The following is a 24426-nucleotide window of genomic DNA, read 5'->3' on the forward strand; positions in this document are numbered from 1 at the left end:
TTTGTAAATCACACATGATCAAAGATTACCAGACATACTAAATTTAGTAAACCGGATTTGTTATGGAGGTTGAATTGCATGTGGACAGGCTGATAAAACAACCAGGTCTAGCAAGTATCCTGAGTCGGTATGAAACCACAACAAAAACAGCCTAGCAGTCTGTAGCAGATTCTACATTGCTACTTAATGACAACAACAAATCAACCCCAAAACACCAAAATTGCAAGCTGCTTACACACTGTACTTTCATACTGCAGCAATAGGAAATTCCACAATTATTTTTACGTTCTTTAAGCATTCTAAAGCCTTACCTTTGAAGAACCATTTGAGTACATCTGTATCATATTTTCTGCTCCCTGTTTCACCTTCAGTTCTATGTCCAATTGCTTCTTTAAGGCCATCAATCTGTTGTTGGTAGGAAAACGAGGATCGCTATTTGGAGTATCAGGAGTCCTAGGACAATCTGTGAATTAAATGCAAGATGTAGTGTGTGGAGCAAAGAAAAAAAAAATAAAAAGCAAGCAGAAAACAAACGAACAACAACCAAAAACCCTCAAAACACCCCGAAAACTTTTCTGTTCTATTAAGTCATAGATAAACAAAGCACAAACATCTCGCTCGGCACTTCAGACTGACTGTCCTGTCCTGAGCTACTTTGCAGCAGCTCTGCAAATGCGCCTTAACATGCAAAGCCTCACCAAAGTACAGTGACTCCCACACACGTCCTAATTCACATGAATCACTTCCGGGAGTGGTAATATAGGCAGGTTTGCAGCTTGGGCTATTTTTGTTTCAAAGGCGATTTATTTCTTCTGGCATGTCTTGAGTCAATTAAAAGCGCACTTTGCCATTAAGCTTTCTTACAGTTCGATTTAAAATCTACAACAAACAAACTTGGACAGAACTATTCAATACCAATAAGCATATTCTAAATGCTGATATTAAGTAAATTTATGTCAAAAGTAAGAACAGAGAATGTGAGCCTTTTCCTACATCAGACTGAATGATTTTTGCTCTGCAGAGCTGAGTCATGGGTTAATTGGATATACTGAACATGATGATCTGTGGGAAGAATGAAGTTTTTTGTTCGAGAATATTACTGTGTTTAGACCTCCATCTTGTTGGATTAATTCAATAGAATGCGAGTTAGTTTTCAATCAAACAAGTTACATACTTGAACTCCTTAACTTGGTTTTTCTTCTCCAGAAATCTATTCACCACTGACTCCTATTTCAGCTTCTACACCATGAACTGTTAATGAACTGAAAACAAGTGGTCACTGGACTAATTCCTAATGGTTAATTATTCTGTGATTTCCAACAAGATCATCCTTTTAGCTATGGCTAATTGTCTTCCCTAACAGGCCCAATGACTTCTCATTTAAACTTTTTGTAGAAAAGGATACGTTATATTACTTATTACTATATACCATTATATATATTACTATATACCATTACTATAATGTTTTCTCGTTGCTGTTATCTTTAACAATTGAGGGGATAGATTCTCTACAGAAAAATGACTTTAGTTGGTCTCGTGAAGACTATTTATCTGATATCAACAGTAAGGTCTTTTTTCAATTTTAATTAACTTTCCTTGAATTAAAACTAAGACGGTGGATCAAATTCCTGACATCCTTGGTTATTAGAAAACACAGGCATTGCACTAGTAACTTACAAATTATTAACTGTGAGTTATCTAGGGGTGTCTTATCTGCCATTTCATATTTATTCTGCAGAAGCTTCTAATAACTAATGTTTGAGATTTAATACACTTTACTTTTGAGTTTGCTATGTAATTTCCTTCTTCTACGCTGCAGTCTTTGGTGAGGCTACACAGTTTTCATAAAGTAGAACTTTTAATTTCCTCTGCTGTTAATTCACTCTTCAGTTGAAAACACTTTAAGACTCCTACTGCACACTCACTACTGAAATGTACTACAGAAAGTACCAGATGTTTAAAAAAAAATAAATCTGTGCTGTTCCTCATCTGTTTTCTCATTCTTCCTCTCCTCAGTGTTTTGGCTTGGTTTGTGAAATACTGCACTTGCACAGCTTTAGCTTAAATCTGGTATTAATAAAAAAAAGATTAACAACATGCTTTTCTCTTACTTATGTCTTCACATTTAACAAATCCTCACCTACTAATCTATTCAAAATTAAAACAAACATGAAACTTAGAAGTCACAGTGTCAGGTCTCCTTATAAAGTAGAATAATTTTGTAAATGAATATTTACCAACTCTAGATTTATGTTGCCGGCCTCTACCACTTAAAGATCCCAGTCCTCTGATGATCCATGGGGAAGATTGTGGTTCTCCTGAAGTCTGTTTTCACAGCTTTTACAGATGCAAACAAGCACTCTTCCTTTGCATTAAAACAATACTAATGTTGCAAGTCAAGCACTAATTAGAGAATACCACAATTCTGGCTGCCCATGCAGCTGCTATTATCTCCCTCTGCCTGTCTGCGCTGTGAAGGTATAACCACATCACCTACCTGGGTCATCTAAAGAGCTGGCCTGCACTTGTGGACTTACATTCCCCTCTACTGCTTAGTAGAAACTGAGCTACTATATGTTTTGTTAGCAAGCAGCAACAAAGAAAAGTTCTGTAATACAGACTAATGATTAGGATTTTTTTCTTTAAATCTTTCTGTCATAGAAGCTGTTTACTGAACTTCTGAATGTGGAACATTATAGTTGTTTACTATAAGTTTCTCAGAAATGGCTTCCAAGTGACTCCTTCCCCCCCAGCCTCATTACAATAAACAGCCTGAGGCAGCTTCTTATAGAAGAATTCAGATTAAAGTTTAAGTCAGCCAGCCAAACAGGTCCTATTATGGAAAGCATTGATGATCTTAGCTGCAGTGCTACAAGCTACATCTGTTTTCCTCTCTTTGCATCTCTTAAAACCTAAGCAGAGAAAACTAGCCATACTAAAGTGATTACCTATTTATGTAAAGCATCATACCGAGGGGCTTGAGTCTCACCTGGAGACATTCAGTCATTGCTGTAATACAAATAAGTAATAACTTCATCTAGGTAAGTGCAATCAATAGGATTTTACATACAAACTTAAAATTGAAGATTTAAGTATTTATACCAAATTGATAATTCACTGAAGTAAGGTAAGTGACGACCAAGGAAACTGACAGATTCTCTGGTTTGTCATGTTAGTTGGTCAGTAAGGATAGCACAAGACTCGTCACTTCTGATGTATTCAAGTCCAGCTTTGCATAAGACAGTAACAGATTTTCTGGTCAATGGATTAGTGCTCCTAAGCATTTTTCTCCTGATATTTTGAGTATCAAGTGAAGTAACAGATGTATTTCAAGTGAACTAGACTTCATTTCACGTAACTAGCCTTTTTTGCTGCTAACATTAGAGAGTTTTGTGCAGCCTGTTAACACACAGCCAGGCTGCCAGAGCTGTGATACTGCTTTCCAGGACCCGTGACATCCTGTTTTCATGAAAATATTAGACTTGAAGTAAAAGGTAATGCTTTAATGGATTAATTTTTTTTTAGAGTTTCTTGACTGCATCAGGATAATGGCACTTTTTGGTCTGAAGTGTTAATCTTAACACTTCTATCTTTCCTCTTCTGAGAACCTCTTCAGTTCGATTGAGTCTGCATAATGCTTACCAGCAAACACTCCTTGTTTCTAAATGACCTTATACTAATGCTCTAAGCTATCCCTATTAGAGTAGTGACAATTCTACTTTTTCTAGACTGCTTCTCTTTTCTTTGAAGACTTCCCCACATGGTTTATTCAACAAGCTCAGTATGAAATGTAAGAGCCCATGTAACTGTCCACATTTTGCTTCTGATGGCACTGTAGCATACTGCTAAGCTCAGTGGCAAGTTGGGAAACAATTTTAATTTATTCGAGGACATTCAATGTGGTGCCATAACCAACAGAAACACTGTTCAGGTATTGCTGGGGTTGAAAAAAAAAAAAACAAACAGAAAACCAAACAAACAGGAAATCAGATGTGATAGCACTGAACTAACCTGTCTGCAAGTCCAAGGCAGCAGTGGATGCTCTGCATTCACAGAGAACATCCAGCACTTATTTCCTGGAAAAAATGCTTCAATTTGAAATGAATTTCAGTTGTTTAATGGCAAATTTGACTTACTGAAAAACCGACAGCAAATTGTCTCAACACTGCTTCAAAAGTGTTATTCCACACTGAGGTTCCCCAAAGTTACAATTCTGACAAATATCAGTACCATAGGTCTGACATCTAAAAAGTCAATACCTGAACTAAATTTGTTGCAACCCCTTCCTAATGAAATCAGTGCCTTGCTGCAGGTAAGCTAGTACAACCTTTTAGCTCCCTGAATATTAAAAAGGGCAATCTCTACTGTGACTTTTTAGACACATGAAAAAAATATCAGTTTAATCTGTGCTTATATGCAGAAATATATTTTAACGATACAAAATGCTTTCATGTCTATGAGTGAAGACATGACATCCTCATGTCATACACTCAAATAAATCTCTCTGATTTTCAGCTGTAATGGTTACTACACTTGTCCTACTCCATCTGTATTGTTGCATTCTGCCTCACATTTAAGTGCTGACACATGAATTTTAAAACCCTGCGTCCTAGTATGACTAGTCTGCTGCACGATGAGGACAGACCAGGGTGCAAAGTCTCACTTCCAGAATAGATCTAGATTTACCAGCAACCTCATACTGGAAAGTAAACATACATTATGGTTATAGTTGTTTCTGAAGCACACATCAACTGCCGTATCTATCCTCACACTCAACGATACAGGTTGTTGTTGCTTTTTTTTTCCCAGCAAAGTATACTTCTTGGTTAACGTTTAATACCAATTTTAGTAGTTGGGAAAATAATTTCCTATGGGATCAGGACGTGGAAAGCTTTCAACCATCAAGATACCATCAAAATATCCCAACTCATTTAAAACTGAATGTTAATGACACGCTTTTCTACTGAAGATTTATTAAGATTACATTCAATGGTTTTAACTTATGGGGGCTGCTATGAAAACAATGCCTCCAAGCAGAGAAATGGTATCCACTGACATTCATTGACACTGGCTGAACGTTTATAGAGACCAAATAGTGGATGCGAGGTGGTGGGTGATGTGTTTCAGCAATGGCAACAGTGACATTGGCCACCTCCAGAGGTGCACGTTTATTTATCTATTATTTTGAAAAACAAGCGTGGCATGCAGGCTGTGGTTCGTGGCTGGTGAAAATGCACAGCTAATGGTGGTGACTGTATTGAAAAATAGTGTTTTGTAGCTGAGAATGTGCTCTGTCAAATAGTGTTACTGTGCTCTCTGTATCTGTTGTTGTTTCCCTGGAAATAAACAGGAGGCAGTACTTCCAGAGAGACCTACCTACATAAATTACAAATTACAGTGTGCTGATTACAGAGTAGTTGCACTACAAATTAGTGGTTCATTGAAAAAGAAAAAAAAAAAATAATGCAAGCCACTGCTTGAAACCATAAGCAGCAGTGAGAGTCACAACAGCTTGTGTGACACTTCCCAGCTTAAGTGTAGGGCACTTTACAAACATATGTTCACACCCACTTCTCACATACTGCAACAAGGGAAAACTAAATGACTTTCTGAGGCCACCACTATACATTTTCAGTCAAGCAATAGAAACAGAAACAGTCCAAAAATCCTCAGAGACCAGGCCTGACAGGTCAACAGGATCATAACCTTACAGACAACTATTCTCAGGGTTACTTGTTGAAGGATCTCAGTCCTGACTTTGCTACTTAGAACTCCCAGTAACCTTTACAACAAACCTTGAAGACTGGGAAAATCTAGGACCACCTCACTAAAAGTATAAGATACTGTAAGTATATAAAGTGAATATAAGCCTTGACTCCCAAAATTTTGTTTCGTTAACCTTATTTTCCATATTTACACTTTGCATTAATTTCCCATATACATCTTCCACTCATCACTTGTACCTAACAAACTAGAAAAGGGTGAAATACAAGCTGAAGTAAAAAGCTGCAACTTAGAATAAAGCTAGTGTCTGGAATTAATGCACTTATACTTGGTACTCTTACATACTGGAGGAAATGGTTATAAAATTCACGATGTCAGTCTGAAGCAGAAGCAAGAATTACCAGGCTGAGATAGCTGTGACCTCCCCACAGAGCTGTGCTGTCAGATGACAGGGATGTTTGAGGCCACATCTCTATGTATCTATTGAACATTATGCAAATATTTTATACACACAGAGTAAGCTTAGGTGTCCTAAGTCTTATACTATCAGCCTTACTTTGCCAAGGCCTATAGTTTTGACTTCAGCTATTACTGAGATAAAACTTCAATATTAAAATCAGAAAAACACCCATGCCCCTGCTAGTGAGCATTCAGTCTGTCTGCAGACTGACAACCCTTCCCCCCATGACTTAGTGACCACGAACGAGGAAGGAGACAGGCAACTGAATTACAAGGCAAACAGGATACAAAAGCTCAGTAATTTCAGCTTTGGAGAGGTGGATAGTTGTAGATTGTGGATCTAAGAAAGGATGGTTTAAATCTTTTTTTCTTTTCCTCTAGAATTTTGTAAAACATTAAAAGGAGTCTTACAGTGGAATACCTGCTCTGATTTTAAAATGATCTCAATGAAGTTTTGTAGCCTGCAATAATAGAAGTAATTAAGAAACAATGCACTTTTCTCAGGGCATGTTTTAATAATTAAGACTGTAAAGGCTATCTGCCAATAACATTTTGAACAGAATGAAAGTTAAAAATGTAGTATTAAGGTATTAAGGGGCTTAGCATGCATCTAAAGCAGTTAGAAGCACGTAAGATTATCAACTTTGATCTTCTACTCTTTAAGCCTTTCATGAAGTCTCTGGTGTAGAATAATGGGCAGGATGAGCCTGGCTCCTATCCATTATTCACAAAAGCAATGGGCACTGCTGGCATTTTCAGAAACTTACCAAGGACCTGAACAGCATTAGTTAATTATTTATTTGCACCCAAAGATCTAAATCTCTTTAGAACTACTAAGTGCTTTCTAAAGGTCTGCAGTATTCCCTGAGATGTGCACAGGCACAGGGACAATACTGCTGATTAGCTCCTTGTGACAGTTTTAAAATGCTGCCCTGGAAGGGGGCACTCCTGTTGCACGTTATGTGCCATCTGCTTTTCAGGTTCCACTACTAGATTCATTTCTCACATCTATGTCTACAAAAATTTTTATATTCAAACTGTAGAGAATTTGCATCTAATTTTCTTTCTCTTCCCTTCTGCTCGTTCCTTTAAAGGCCCCTCTACCCTCAACACTGAAGAGGAATTTCATAAACCTCAGCCAGTATGAAACAGAACACTTCATACCTGTTAGAAAACCCAGCAGCCATCTCTGAAGCATACATTATTGTATGTATTCTCATTTCATGCTGCAGCAACTATTTCGCTTCACTAGTTCCCCTTCCCCCATAACTGTCACTCTCAAACCTCAAAAGCAACAAATGCAGAACACATTGTGCAAGTGTACCATAGACACTGCAACATTTTCCTAGCACGTTGCAGGACCAGATACTATGCATTCCTGATATTGCTTACCAGTATTCTCCTGAATTCTCACCTTAACTGACCTTTCTAGAAAATGAAGGATGATGCAGTTTTCTATTCTACTGCCCAGGCTTATTAAGGCTTGGCACTCACTTTATAAACACCTTCGATGGCATGTGTGCATTTATTTTAACTTTTTGCCAGAAAGAGTCCATGTAATGTGAAATCAACAGGCTGGCAGCACCTCCTAAGTCATTCCATAAAGCTGAAAAAGGACTGTTCACTTTCACAATGTTCCATCTTAAAATATCAAGCCTGATATTTTTATAAAGTAATATCAACTCACCACCAAGCCACAGAAAATACTAATTAAAACAATTTCAATATATCTTAAAAAGGGCAACCTCACTGTGGATATTTCATACTGAAAATTGCTCCTACATAATGAAAAGCCACTAGATGATACTACTGTGACTGAGAAAATACATGAATACGGTAATAACTGAAAGCAAAGAATCAACACAGGTTTACATTCATCTTCACACATCAACAAATAGTCTGCTCTCCTCCCCAGGAAGCAATTTTCAACTCGGAGGGACTGGACATTTATTTCTGAGTCAGAACTAACAAGCATACACAGGTAACCAATTTTCCACCTACAGGTTTGCTCATTTCCAGAGCAGTTTTTTTCCAATTGAAACAGACAATAGCTTATGTAAACTAACAAAAGTAAACTGCCATCATTATAACATACAGTACCTGTAACATCTTCTGGATCCGTTACAACAATGTGCGCGTTTAACTCCTGTAACTTATGATGCAAATCTTCTAACTTCTTATTTGACTTTTTCAAAATGTTGTCCACATATGCCAAGTTCTTTTTATCTGTTGTGACCTTCCTGAGGTTCTCAGCTCCCTCCTTGATTTTAAGTTCCTTCCTTATTTCCCGCTTGATTTGGTCCTTTATTTCATCCAGCTTCTGCTGTACCATTGTATCTGAAAAGTCCAACTTTTGGCCAGTGCTCAGGTTCTCAGAGACCAGAAGACTTTTGGCATCCCCCTGGAAAGAAAAACATCAATGTAACTACCAGAGGTTACATCACATTACGTGGTTTCTTGACAACATACGCTGCAAATTGCAGTGACTGGGCTTTTGGCCTTTGTATGTTAAATACTTACTTTTTAATACCATGTAGTAACTTACATGCTGCCCTAAAGCAACAATCTCTCAAGACATTACATGTTAACAGGGGTTACATTTTTACAGAAGGTTAATTTTAAATTTATTGACATTTTTACTGTGCCTATTTTTATCAGCAAGAGATTTAAATACTTCTGGATTTGTCATGGCTGCCTGCCTAGCATTTATATGCCTCAGAGCTAATGACTCACATTTATAACTTTGCAGATTTGTGTGTTTTAATAGACCAAATGAAAACAGGAAATAAGACTAAATTCTAACAATTACTAACTCTCATTAACTTCTATACTATTAAATTCATTAGAAATAAAAGTAAAGAAATGAAAACAAACAAACAAAAAAAACAACCAAAAATCCTTCATGACGCTTTCCTCATCACGTTAACAGAACTGTCTAGATATTTGGGAAGGCAGGGAGCAACATAAAGGGATGATCAAAAATTTTAACATTTTGACTATAAATTAGTTGTCATTGTTATTTGGTGCTGCAAAAAACAACATTTGGGAAGGAGTTAAGAAAGAACAGCATTAGGCTAATAAACCTTAATGAGCTCCCAGAACACACAATCTCTAGATATACTCTGCATCTACTTCACTGACTCAGATTTCAGACACAAAAACCCCTTTCTTCAAAATGAATAACTGTGAAATAGAAGTTAGCATTCTGAATTTGTATCAACACATGAACATCTTCAGTCACTTCAAGTTATGATACACTAGTTAACAAAAAAAATAAAACAAGGGGGAAAGATCTGAGGTTGCAGTTCCACGACCAGGAATAAGGAATCCTCTGCAGTTCTGTGTTAGCTACTTTTGGAGAGATGAGGATCAGGAGGTTCTGCCTGGGACATGGAGATCGACAGATAATGCTAGTCAAAACATTTAAATCTGTACAGACTCCCCTAACAATAAGAAAGATCCAATCACCCAGTTTTTAAGGATGGTTTAAAAGCTTTACTAACTCATCTTTAGACCCCTGCTATTAAAACTTCTACCCATAACTATCACTTTTAATATGAAGAGGTAGCAATTGAAAGATTCTTAACTATTTAAAGTAGTTGGAATAATCACTTAGCCACAAGATTTGGATGTTTGTGAAAGAGAAAGCAAACAAACAAGTCAGAAATGACAAACTGAGTGAGTCATGCAAGGGGAAAAAACTATGCAGATTTATATTTAAAAGGCACTTGTCATTCCTGCAAGTGCATTTCTGTTAGTGCAGATTAAAATAAATTATTTATTATGCATATGTAGAGAGGCTATTAATAGTTGTACTGGGAGATCCATGACATTGCTTCCATATATAGGCATATAAAAAGAATCAACATTTTTTTTCCTCAAGAATAATCAATAGCGATGAGCAAGCAACCAGTACAAAGCTTCAGAGCCAGCAAGGAGGAAACCAACGATCACATGCTGAGCGCTTCGTGTTGAGAAACAACCGAAACTGAATCTACATTCATACAGCAACTGTATGCTATTTTGCCCGTGTTTAAGCAACGAGTGTACCCAAATTAGATTCCTGTCTCTGATCTCCCTGTTTGCTCTAACAGATAAAAATGTAGGGATTAGCACACTATGATCGAGCCTTTAAAAACAAAGATCAAAACAGTGTTTGTAAATATGTACAAAAAGTGTATTTTTAAGTCATGACAGTTTGTAGTCACTCTGCAAGAATTCTAGGAATAAACGTGTCATCTTGCCTCCTTCAAAGCATGATATTTCACTTTCTAAAGTTTGCAGGAGGAAAGGTAGATGTAAAACAGAACAAATCTCTTTTTTTTCCATACCAGCACCTAAAGTATGCTAAGAATATGCCAAGAGCGTACACTTCTCAAACAGAACAATGTAATTAGAATATAAATAATTCAGAAATATTCTAGACTAGGGTTTCCTGAAGAGACTTCAGTCAGTCGTTTATCTATTGAACAATACGATATTTTGTTACAGGGGAGTTTTTCATCCCTCCACTAACCCAACATCTCAGCTGTTCAAGGGTGTTATGTTCTTCAATGGACAGGTTTTTGGAGCCCTCTCATGATCATTACTGATTTGCATTTCAGACTCCGGTAACTAAGGTCAAGTTCTCAGTTAGAGCAGTCTCAGCACCTCTGTTCCCAGAGTTGGAGTTTCAGGATACAGTCTTTCTTTAAGCTGCTTCTAAGACATCAACAGTGTGGATGCTACCACTGGTAGCTGGTTACATTGCCTATGTATTTCAGTGTTGTTACCAAATAGCTATTTTTATAAATATTACGTACTTATTAAGTACCTATACACACAAATATAATATTGCTTACTTATATATGCTTATATACAGACAAGACCACCAAATGGCACCAATGCCTCAGGGTGCAGCATTTCATGCAAAGTTCACAAAGCCTGCTGTGCTAGAACTGAGCAGAAACTTTTAATAGCTACTACAAGAAACTCCAAACAAACCCAAAGGCATTACACTGTCTCTTGTCATCCAGAGTTAATGCCACTTACAAACAAAAAGCGTCATGTGTAGATAGCCAGGTGACATCTCACGTGGCACAAAGGTCACTGTGAAACAATTTTCAAAGGAGGAAAGCGTGCACCCAGAGACACTGAAGACTGCTGTGAAAATAGAGCAGGAGGGCGTTCTGCAAGGGAAGCTGCTCTGCTCGTGCACTGACATGTTTTGCTGCTGAGACGCAAGGATGGCTGGAGACAGGACCTCGTGTCAGACAGATGAGCGGCCTCAGTGGTGCTCTGCTTCAAAACAGAGACAACAGACACCACTGGACACAACTTCTAACACCTGAGTAAGAGGGTCAAGGGTTTTTAAGAAGGGCATCTCCCCAAGTCCAAACCCTTTTAAACTGAGAAATGACTTAAAACACAGGATATTGAAGCTTTTTTGATGGTACTTGATTTAAGATATCACAAAAGCTTCTTGTTAGAGCTGAATATTCTTTCAAAAATATTCTCTTTCTCATTTGTTACTTATGTTTTGATGTCTGTCCCTCCAACACACCAGAGTGCCCAGGACCCACCTCTTTGCACACACAGCAACAACCTGCTGCTAGGCTGTAAGAAAGGCAATTACAGGCAGTGATGAATACTTCTTTGCAACGCAAAAACACCTGTTTGTTAGCCAGACTGGAGATTTCGGAAACCTTTCAGCATGTAATAAAACAAACTATGTTCAATGCAATAAATCATCAAGGACCACAAATTAGATAGTAATTCTGAGAGAGAGAGAATACCACATATGTGTGTCCACTGCAATAGCCTAGTGACTCAGCCTCACTTTGACTGTGGGCTCAAAGGCTATCTATTTGCACTGATGAACTCAAGATGCTAGCTTTCAATTTCTGTATGCCTGGGAAACATTTTAAGTACAGACGCTGAAAATTCTGGGTAGTGGGCAGAGCCTGTCCTTTAGTAATAGAGTCAGAAGAGATTACTGTGACGGTGAATATATCAGAGATTCTGCTTCAGTTGTATAGACAGAATGACTTCCAAATTAAATGAGATCCTCAAATTGCCATCTCTTAGCAGATAACCTTAAAATCCTGGGCATTATTAATTGCCATAATAAATACATAACTGCCAAAGACTTGCTTCTAGCAGCACAGTACAGCAACTTTGGTTCATTCACTGGATTCATCTTAGGGAATACTGGATAAGAATGCAGGTTGCTGAATTCTGCTGGGAATTCTTAAAGAAACGTAAGCAGGCTCTTAAACAACAGCACGCTTAGCACCTGCCACTGAGTAGTTAGGCACAATATCGTTTATGTTTCACAGTGACTTGCAATCAACCCGCCCTCAGGAAAAAAAAAAAGCTATACAAAAACTCACTGTAAAACTACGTACATTTTTCCTACATGTATTACTGTTCATTTTTATATGCTCTTTAATTGTGGAAACCATTTTACGTCTAGTACAGTTTGCCAAAACGTAAGAAAACCTGTTTGACAAGTATAGCCAAAAATGTTTGGCTGTTTATACTTGTATATAATACAGTTGCAATAATCCAGAAAGACAAAGTGTCCATTTTTAATTTCCTTTTGAGGAGCTGGAAATACAGATTCGGGACTATTAGGCCTATTATTATAGTTTTCTGTATTATGTTTTAAGGGATAAAATAAAGTTGTCCTTCTGAACTAACTGCCAAGGTCCCAGAAGCCTGCTATAGCAATTCCCCAAAACTAACTTTGATTTTAAGAACAACGTTAATCAATTGCTAACTTTCCTTCCCCCCCCTCCCCAAAGTCATTCATAAAACCAGCTGTGACAGTCTGTCCGGATTACTGGAACTACATCAACTGTTTCCTCCTGCCCAGAAGGAAATATGATTGTGGTCAAGATCTCAGCGCTTACCCAATGTCAAGAACAAGAAAACCTTGAAGGCTTAATAGATCTTGGCATTAGTTTGCTATGCTAACACATTACAAACAAGGATTTAAATTTAATCCAAGTCACAGCTCTCTTCTTTGTAGCAAGAGGCTGCTTAAGGTACAAATAACTGTGGTGCATTGCATTATACATGGATAAATTCAAGTAAGACGCTCATTAAATGGGGTTCAATTCCTGTGTGATACAGCAAGTGCCTGGCTGCACCAATAAGAGGCACAGTAAGTGCTCTTTAGAAGAAGAGCTCCTTAAAACAGGGATGGCCAATGTGCACACTGTACCCTGCGAGAACACTGCACTGGGAGGACTGAAAACAACTACTGGTGCCCAGAAGGCAGCACAGAGCTATCTTCTGAAGTGGTATCTTTCCCTTCTGCCTTAAAAGAACCTTCCACAACTAAAGCAAAACTAAACATTTAGTGGTTGGCTGTGTAGGGTTCCTCATTCCCACCTACACTTGCAGCCACCAACAGTCCCTGATTAGGCCAAAGGTCACTAACCCAAGAAGTTCATTACTGAGGTTGCAGGACAGAACCAGAACTGTGGCAGTGCTGTGCACTAACTACAGCAAGTCACATAGAGAATAGAGCTTGCTTTTCATGGAAGAGAAAGAAAATGTTTTAAGAAACGTTGCCTTCAGCTGCTTCTCCCTGTAGCAGCTCCTGATGTGTTAAGCAAGGAGACGGACCTGCAAAAAGACTTGTAAGAAATAGGACATAAAAAGAAAATCCCCACCATTGCCTCTCTTATGACAAGTGAGGAGTTGGGAAGGTTCCAGTACAGCACAAGCAAGAAGCACCTGGATCTGAGTTCAGGAGATGGCCGCGCTATCTAAGAACCATCACTGCACATGGGCACTTCAGCTGTTCCCCAACTTCTACAATTAACTTGCAGCTCCTACTCCCAACCAACACAACTGCAGCAGAATCCAGCACATGACAAACAAACCTGACCCGCTTGCATTCAGAAGAGACAGCACAAACTTCCCGTACAATGAATACAGCCTGCTGTCACAACTTGTACTACACATGACCAGGAAGAAGACAAGGATATGAAACTGAGCCTGCAATAAAGTCATTTCTCCATTCTCTTATGAGACCTTGCTGTACTAGTCGTAATTCAGCTTCTCAATTTTATGTTCATCTGAAATACTGATGGGATCAGTGGTGCTACTGTAACCAAGTCAGTGTAACAACACAAAGAAGCAGAACAAATACTCAGAAGAAAACTCCATTTAAAATAACATGGTTTCAACCAGACCACAGACAGAAGTTCCATTAAATTCCAAAGCACAAACAAGTTCTTTCAATATAAAGCAAAAATGATTTACTGAACGGTTAATTACTTTTCATTTTAAACCACTAGTAAAAAATTAGCATTGAAAGGAATTTAGTGGGTTCTTTTAAACCATTTTCAGATAAGCATGGAGTTATTGTTATCATCATGAGAACATCTGTAATTTTCTGTATCACAGCAATACACAAACAACATCTTAATAGCCCAAAATTCATAGAATACATACAATATGCACTTCTAAAATGAAGGGTGCATTTTAATATTCTTGCCAAACAAATATTACAAATGGGTATGTGAGGTATCATTTCTTTCAGAAACTAACACACATTCTGAATAACTGTTAGAGATGAAAAAAGGTTTTGAGAGCAATTCTTATCACCAGGTTTGTCTCAGTTTGAGTTGATGAATTTCCCAGTAGTCAGATGAAGCTCAAGTTTGGTGCCAGCAGTTGTTTTACTGCTCTGAAGTGCTTGCAGACAAATACAAATTGATATGATACAGAACTATTTGAGATAAAAATAAGTTCATGCAGATGTTGTATGGAGAATTTACCTCTAACCACATGCAATACAGAAGCCAGTAATCTGTCCAGAAACTGTGACTGCTCTCCCCCTTCCCCAGATAAGCAGTAACTAATAAGGTATCTGTTGAAGCAGGCATTGAAGTAAACACCTAAGATAAAGCACTTTTGCTGCTTCAGAAAGTATAAATCTGTTTTACTTCGCTCCAATATAAATATTTCTATTGATTCTTTATATGAAGTACTTATCCGATTTTGTCTAACCCTCAGAGCAGAATAAAGTTACACTTACAGCTCAAGATGCTGGAGAAAACAGTCCCCATCCAAGCTTCAGGATATGATAGTTTACTTGGTGGAAGACGTTTTCAAAAGTAAAAAGGTCAGTAGATAGACCTGAGTCACAGCTGTGCCTTATGACTTGGGTAACTCCTCAAATACAATGTATATTGTACAGAGGCCGTATAGTTTAACTGGGCATGAATCTCAGAAAATATACTTACAATAATGCAGTTACCATTGCAATTATCCAATTTCAAGGGCTGTAGCGTCAACATTAAAATAAACACACGTTTAAATTCCTACTTGAATTGCTAAGCAGAAATATCACAACAGCACAGTCTAACACCCAAAGAATCCAAACCCAAGTCATTGGCACTTAATGACAAGCAGTTCCACTCCCATTTATGAAGTGGTTTTCATGCATTATGGTAAGTGAATTATGGAATAGCTGCTATTATTTCATTAAAATGTATTATTATCTGCCTCATAATTCACAGATTGTCCATTCTGCCCATCCACAAATTACAGTATCAGCTATTACCACAACTGTTAAGCTGTGGTTCCTGAAATGTTACAAATTCCCAGTAAACTGTTGGAGAAGTATGCTAAAAACCCTTACATTAAAAAAAAAGTCAGCACAATTTGGGACTTCTCAGCACTGTTCATGCAGGTTAGAAAATGCAAGTCATTGAAAGGATGTAAAAGGAATCCTTAGCCAGGAAACAGGAATTTCGTGGTAATATACAAATGTCAGGACAATGGTAAAAAAACAAACACACACAGACAGACAACCAAACCAGTAATTTATTTCACTCGAAAAGCACAACAAAACACTCCATGTATCAAAATCCTTACTTCTGGGATGGATAATTATGCCTGGAAAAAGATCCCTGTTTCTGGCAATTCCAGCTCTGAGCACAGACAACCGCTGTGCTACTCCATTTAACTTCATTATATTTTAGCAGAGCTATTTTTAGCCATTACAAAACTAATGGAAGAGCTGAGAGTCTACATTCCACTCTAATTGAGCCATCATGTTTAGCAGCCAACTATTTTGTACATTATAAATGCAGCAATACATATCAGAGATAATACTAACATCTGTTTTATGAGGCAAAAGGCCAAGCGGCCAAATACTTGATCCTGGTAAAGGAACCAGATTTTTTGTTGCTTTCTAGGACCTTTTAACAGTGCTCTCACCACAGCTTGTGAGTTCCTTAGTTGGTTAGATGAATTGAAAAGGGTTTTTTTCTTAAAACAGGAAAGGGATGTATGCTTGTATTTATACAAAGGAACCGCCTTTACACTCCAGAATTGAGAACTCTTTCGCAGTAGTTTGGGTTGCTATATCTGAAGTTAGTCAGGAAATGTTCGCACTGTCCACTCCAAGAAGCTGAGAAAGTTGCTCATTTTAAACTCCAGCAGCAAAAGGAAGATGGCAGAGCCTCTCTCCTTATCTTTACAGGTGGCCAGTGGGAAAAAGAGAAAAAAAATCCTCTTTTCATCACTTCTCAGTATCAGGGTAAGTACTGCCACACCCAGAATTCCATCTCAGAGATTCAGGCTTCTCATTCCATGCCTTTCCAGTAGAAGTTTATGGATGGACACTCAGCTATTTATAGAAGCATTACTTCACATCCCCATTTGTTTAAGACTTCTACAAAGCATCACTGATGTACGCTGTGATACATTTGAATAGTTTCTGTAATCCTTTCTTTCTCTGACCTTTGAAATACGGTATGAAAAGTTCCCACTAGCCCCTAATGTCCATTTTCTACTTAAGAATTCCCTGGGCATTACAGAAGTCACAAACATTGCGAAGCCTGTCTTAACCTACAAACACAAGCAAGAAGAAAATTTTCTGACAGCTGCTTCATGTGCAAGAGCAATGAGAAAGGGGCAGGTGATTTCACTTGCTGATTATGTGGACTACAGAAAGTCTTAATACGTTCACATTTCAAAATACAAATCTGCTTAAGGTTTTTGTTTTTTAAGCTTTCTGCATTTTCAGTAGTTTTTAGGAGCCCTGATCCCCTACTGACCTACAGCACAATAATCCAAATCATCTCCCAGGCAAGCTGTTCTCCATTTCACACACACCCTTGTGTAGGACTCTTCCATCTAGCTGTTATCAGCCCGGTCTCAATAGCAGCTAAAATGAAAACAGGAAGCATTAGTTTCCAAATAACTAATGCACCTCTAAGGCAGCATTAGTTTTAAGGCAGCATAAAGCAACAGTTTTTATATGCATCATTGTATACGTGTGCCTATAAAAAAATCTTACTGAATATGCTACAAAACTAAGTCTATAGAATAATGGCAAAAAAGAATTCACCTTATAAATGCACTGGGAACTACAAGTTGTTTCTTACACTGGGAAGTATTCAGAAAGCCCACAACAAGGCATACTTGATGGTGATTTCAATGCCTTTCCTTTTTCAGGCTGTATAATATTCTACATATGTGTTATGTGCTTTCCAGCATCAATCATATTCGAGTCTCCAGTCATGTGATATTTAACCTATTTTCAGTCTAAACTCATCACCTTTTTAGTATTGAAGCCCCACTCCATTTTACAGTGCATATTCACATAGTAGTTTTCACACATCTTTAAAATTAAAAAAAGAAAAAAAATGTTGTTCTAAGAATATTTCAGCACAACAGATTTTGGTGCACTCGTAACTTTTGAAGACATTTTTCATCAAGTCTCAAAGTTTTCTGCTCCATTCCAGTTCAGAAGCATTTTAGTGAGCAGCCTGAGAACACACTCAGCAATCCAAATGGTAGCCTGTAAAATTTGTTCACAGTGGTGGAATATTCTGCTTACTAATTACCAAGAGCTACAAAAATATATTCAAGGTATGACATTCAGCAATACCTTCACGAAGAAGTCCTTCAAGCTAAAGAAAGAAATTGCTACAGTCAGAAGCTATTTTGGTTTGGAGTTTAACCTGTTGTATTCCCACGAGTATCTGCTTTGTGTTTCTCTATAATGAGCTATCTAATCTAAACCACATTGTCTTTAGCAGCCAAAAATACACAAACTAACTTTCAACTGAAAAAGCAGCAGGAGCATGACTTCTACTTGATCACAAAGAGCAGCACGTTCTGACTCAATACATGGTTTTAGGAGGTTGTATTTTCCAGCTGTATTTGAAAGAGAAGGGTGAGCGTGGCCATTGAGGCTCCCTCAAGCATTCCCATAAAGATGTCAAGATGCTAAGTCACAAGAGGAAAATAAAAATCGGTCCCAATAATAACAAAATTAAAACTACACAAGAACAAATTTTGGATTCAATCCGTCTGTATCTTCCAAAATAAGATACTGTGCTTAGCTCAGGCTAGCATCTTTTCAGCTATACACTTCTCTAACCTCTCTGAGAATTACTGGTTTCTTCCCTACTTTTTCCACTGTTTAACCTTAAGAGGGGTTAAGAAACTGGCATTATAAAAGTATTCTGGGGTACAGTCAGTGCTTCTGTCCAGACACAGGTCCTCCCCATTTTCTGAGCAGCATCACAGCAGCCACTGAAATGCTTATTGCTGCTGTAACTCCAATTTGCAGAAACTCCCAGTAGATGTATTTGACTGTGTATGAAGATTCAAGTATATTCATTGCAATAAAAACACATTCAACTACTTTGGGGTAGTAGACAGCTTAATTTTTAACAATGCAAAATTTCATAAAAGTAATCAGAACATTTAACATTTTCAATACCTATAATTAGCAAAGCACAAAAAAAAAATAGTGATGGAAGTCTGCAGATAATACTTTGTGCTGGATGGAAATGCAGAAGAAAATAGTTCAGCATACGCATGTGAATAACTTAATTCAGAATGCAGATGCCAGTAGATCAGTTTAAAGGGCGCTGACTTGAACAGCTGCATGAAGTTGAAATTGTCAGTAAATTCATTCAGGTAAATGTAATGAACAGGAAGGCAGACAAGTGCCAAAAAAAAAATCATATTACTTTTTAGTCCATAAACGTTATCTGTTACAGAAAGGAAAGAGTTACAAAAATGTGAGACAACTTACAGAACTCGTCTCTCCCTTGTCTTCCTTCCATACCCAAGGTCATCTGGTTCAAGAATCAAATGGGAGTTAAAGAAACCAATTCTCACAAGTGTGGCAGCTGCTGCCCTGACCATGTCACTGAGCTACTCCCATCAAGAAGAAACACTTCAAAAGAACATTTTAATATTAGTGCTGGCTGCTAACCTGAGAAACAGAAGACGATACTGAACAATACCCTACAGCGGATCAGCACTCCTTGTCCTTCCGCACCTAAGAAACTTAGAACTGATTATTTTTCTGGCAGCTGACAAATATTTAGTTTGACTCAGGCTAACTGGTATGAGTAAGGAAGTAGAGAACAAGAGTTAAAAAAAACCCAATGCTGAAGAAAAGTATTTTGAAACTTAAACCAGACACCCTGTAAGCAAGTTTCATATTTCCAGCTCTTCAGGAGAGGAAAGACTTAAGAAACAAACGCTAGCAACTTAAAAAAATATCATTAAATAATAAGTTAAGTTTCAAGAACAGAATTTAAACTATCTTCCTAATTATACAGATATGCTAATTTGCAAACGATAACTTGTAACACAGTTATTCTCAACCTCAAACACCAGCTTCAGATGAGCTTATTTATAAGCAATAAACAAGCTCAAATATTGAAGAAAACACGCTTCCATTAAAGGAGATTGCCGAGTCCTAAATGGGCAGCAGTTCAAGAATGCTACACTAGTAGTCAGGCATGTACGATTTACAGTACTTTTACTTTTCTACTGCTGCCACTAAGTTTAGAAGCCCTACACAAAAAGGCCTTGCTGATATTCAAGTGTTCTGTAGATCCACAGAAGACTTATTTTGGTACTTTCAATACAAGCCTTTGACACCTCGCCTTCAGTGTGACTCGTCTCCTATAACCTTTTGCTAGAATCTTGTTACTCTATTCCTTCTCCCCCTGCCACTAAGCCCACATAGTTACTGAAGTTCTCCAAAGAGCTGTCAACAGGAGCACTGTCACAAACCATGATGTACTTTTGTCTTTTGTTTTTAAGAAAAACTGACACTTCTTTGTCATCATCTCCCTTTAAAAGTTAGCCTACACACTCTGAGATGTAGAGAAGAAATAATCCTTTCGTGTCACATGCAGTTGTATCTATATGAGGAACATTCTCCTACAATGCATTCCACTTAACTGCTTTGCAAAGTCTTTCACATAAATAAACATTTGAAGCAGAAAAGCAATGCACAGTTTTACACACTGTGCCTGTAAAAAAATGACAGGCTACACAGTCAGTTCACATTTCTCTTAAATTCTGAAGACACGTTTTGGAGGTCTCTGGATTTATGTTACTTAAAAATCCAAGTGAGAAGATAATATGCATCACAATGATGAAAGAGGAATTTCAGTCACACCTCCAATGATATGACAAACAGTTTGAGTCATAAATCTATCACAATGGGGCTAAGGTTCTCCTACTGTGACAAAGAAATAAGAAAGGTAGGCAGGAGAACAAAAGTATTTTTTTGCCATTTAACTGTGAGCTGGCAGAAAGGTTCTTGCCTAGAAAAACAGATGAGCCAGTTGGCAGCAGCAGTACTTTGGAGCACCTAGAATCACCCAAACCCCTCTTTTTGCTTGTTCTGAAGATAATGCTCATCCCCACAGCACAAATTTGAAAAATAATGTCCACAGTCCTAATGGCACAGCTGGGTTATGATGAAAAACTCACCCACAGTCTGTCAATGTGCACTAAGAAGAGGAAAAATAAATAGTAATTTTGAAAACACTTAATTACATTGCTACCTTTAATTTGTTCTTTGTGGACAATATTTTCAGGCCTTTCCTCCCCTAAATTTGGCTAAACTTCCACTGTACAACATCGAAGTCCTCTAATTAGAGCTTTAATTGATGCTGACATGATCATTAAGAGCTATTCTGTTATTGCAAACATTCACCTCATCTTTTTTCTCCACTAAATATTCAAATGGCTCGTAGTCATTGAACTATTCAATAACTGAAGCATACCAACACCTCACACACTTCATTTTGTTTATGGACAGTAATGTTACATTATTTGCACAGCAAATTTTTTTTTTTTTTTCACCACTCTAAAATTTGATCCCATCTGTTTCAATTGAATATTTGCTTTTCTTCTCCTTACTTAGTTACAGAAATAACAAGACGATTGAATTTTTCAGAACTTCTCTTTTGCTCTGAGCACAAAAAAGCCCAAGCATGAACTTCTGAAGCCTAGTAAATAAAGTTGTGGTGGTGTCCCCGCATACATCTTGCACTCTGCTACAAAACCATAATGCTGTTCTCAGTCTTTGTCATCAGAGTAAGTGTAACTACGTCTTCCATCCATGCATAATGTCCAAACCAATTCCATTTTCAAGGCTTTTGCAGACAAACAGGTTCTTACAGTCACATGCAGGATACCATAAGACCTTCTGCTTGAAGAATGCAAAGCTAGAAAAGAATTGCCACAGACAGAGCATGTTGTTTATTATCTGTATATTCATCTGCAGCACAATTGGACTCTCTTCACAGTCTCTAGCAAAAACCACATACACAGAGTAAATCTCAGGCCTGTAATCTGATGAACGTTTTACTACACAAACCAGCATCACACGCACAAAAGCAGCCCTAAAGAACCAGCAGTCCTAGCCTCTCCTAACAGCTTGTTCCTACCCCGGACTATTCCCTGACGTACACCAGTACAAACCTTTATATGGCCACACAGTGAGCTGGACTGTGAAACTGATCAGGCTGAAAACTAATTTAGGGAGGAAAAAAACCCAACAAACCACAACACAAAAAATCTCCACAAACATTCAAACAAAACTATCAACAAAATCTGTTCACAGTATAGCTGTTTGTGCAAATGTAAAGCGCCACAACATGGCACAGAACTGCTTTCAGCTGCAGCACCAGCTGAGGAAGTCTGACACGATTAAGTCTGCATGCGCAAAACTTCCAGTTACAGCGTGCAGCGAGAACAATGAACAAGCAGAACTTTTCCATCCTAAATTTGTCACAGATCTGCCTGATCTTAGTCAGCTACAACAACAGAACTAACTGAATATTCCTTTCTACAGTTTTCAAACATACAGAGTTGCTAAGGTTAAAGGCAAACTATAGCACGAGTGACACACTAAACCCTAGAATTCTTTCACACTTAATTAAGCAATTTGTGCTTGGACTCAAAAATAAGAGACAAAACAAAAGAAAAAAAAAAAAACCAACAGACTTTTCTGCTGCTTTCAACCACCAACTTCCCTCAAATGTAAAAAAAGAAAAAAAAAAAAAAAAAGGAATCCTTGTAATATATACAAATGTTATAAAGACAATATACACTACAGTGATCTTTATATATTCCAAATATTAATTTTTATGGGATATCAAAAAAACCATCACAGTCTGAGAGCTGAGCAACATTCTCCATGTTGCATGCCCAGCACTAACTGAGAAAACACTCCTGTTGCTTATTTATCTCAGAATTTAATGGAAAGCTGTCCCTCAGCTCTTCTCAACTTTATGTTCAGCAAAGCCAATGGTTCTTCTAATTTCATCATCAGGTTAGTGTGTTCTTCTGTTTAACAGGCTTCATTTAAAGTCAGAATCCTTTTACCTTGGAGGACTGGAAACATTTGGAAACCCTGAGCAGAAACATCAGTTTGCTTCAGCCCTGACTACTGCACACTACAGACACGAAGCAGACAATTACAGGCTTTCAATTCAAGCTCCCTGATTTGTATTTATGTAGAGAACTAATCAGGAATTTAAAAACCAATGCAGTCAGAGTGTGGAAAGTCAGGCCTATGGAAACCCACAGGAATTAGAGGCAGAAAAAATTTAATTAATTTACTTTGTCTGCATTCAGGTTTATTGTTGTTTTTCCCACCTAAAAACAAAGTAAAACAAAGAAATCCAAAAACATAATCCAGTTTTCTGGATTTGCTTAACAGGTCAGAGCAAGTCACACGTTAACCTTTCTATACAGCAAACCAAACAAGAACAACTAAACCCCACCCAAACAGGAAAAAATCTGCATGTACTCATCTTCCATAGCCAAGGCCTTCTCAAACTTATTTGGTACCTCTAGGTTACTTCTACTCCTCATCAGCCTGGTCACCATTCTCCACCACCCATACCACATACTCAAACGTCGACCAGTCCTTGGAAGAGATTTTCTGCCAAACACCTACAAACCTACATCCTTCTAACACCCCTCTGAGCACTCCCTTGCTATAGCACGTCCCCAGACAAATGGCTGAGCTGCTCATCCCCGTGCTTCCTCTTCCTCCCCACCTTTCCATCACTTGTTTTGTCACATGCTTTCTTGTGGCAGCTCTTACTTGTTCCACATTAAGCAAAGCCTAGTGCATAACGATCCTGACCCAGAGCCACAATTCGTAGGTACTAGAGGAGCACAAGTGCCCGTAGTGGTACAACAAAGGCCTTTAGCATACACACAGTTGTCCTAGTGGAGCTACACGTGCTAATACTCTTGTTTTCTCCCCCAGCTGCCCAGCAGAAGTAAAAAACTCCATCGCCAGGAACACATTTTGCCATCACGGTTCAAGTCACTCCAGGAGTGCTCAGCTCTGTACACCACTGTACAACAAACAGAACTGCAGCCAAAGCAGCCATATCTCTGACACACAGTATACCCACATCTGCATCTAGTATCAATAAAAACAGAAGTTATGGCCATGTTCTTCAACACCAGCAAATTACCACTACTGTGCTGCAGGAACAGATTGTTCACTCTATTGCAAAGACAAATGCCTTGGCCTGAATATCCTGGTTTTAGACTCTTCTCTTACTGACAGTACAGCAGCAAAACAACTCCCAGCAGAGCTGATCCATTTGGCAGAAGGTAACTGTTCACATTAGTGTCCGCTCCTCACAGAGCTCAGCCATACACCCCATGGCAGCTGCCAGAAGCTGTGCGGGCAGTCAGTGGAGGCCACAAAACTGCACTCATCTGACACAGTCACAGGATTCCTGAAAGTTCTGGAAAGCATCCCAGAAAGCACCACGAGAAAACCCACGGAACAGAACTTTGCTTCACAGGATGCGTGCTCAGACTGCCATGCAAATAATCCAAATCACTGGCGAGCCATCATGGTGAGTGACCAGGAACCATAAGACTGCAGTAACCTGAAATGATACGGAGGTGTGGCAGTGTGACACAGTTACAGTGATG

At 38.2% G+C, this 24426-nt stretch overlaps 1 protein-coding gene across 1 annotated transcript in view; it reads right to left on the bottom strand.

Moving 5' to 3' along the window:
- The window catches only part of PKN2 (protein kinase N2), a 52457-nt gene that overhangs the window by 22235 nt on the left and 5796 nt on the right, over window positions 1–24426 (bottom strand). The window contains exons 2-3 of the mRNA XM_042819884.1: window positions 8284–8584; window positions 312–463 (exon numbers count right to left, since the gene is read on the bottom strand). Coding sequence (XP_042675818.1) covers window positions 312–463; window positions 8284–8584 — 453 coding nt within the window. The remainder of the gene's footprint in view (window positions 1–311; window positions 464–8283; window positions 8585–24426) is intronic.

This window comes from Centrocercus urophasianus, unplaced genomic scaffold (assembly GCF_019232065.1).
Source record: "Centrocercus urophasianus isolate 14NV4802_14NV808 unplaced genomic scaffold, USGS_Curo_1.0 seq_18, whole genome shotgun sequence".
Taxonomy (NCBI): Eukaryota; Metazoa; Chordata; class Aves; order Galliformes; family Phasianidae; genus Centrocercus; species Centrocercus urophasianus.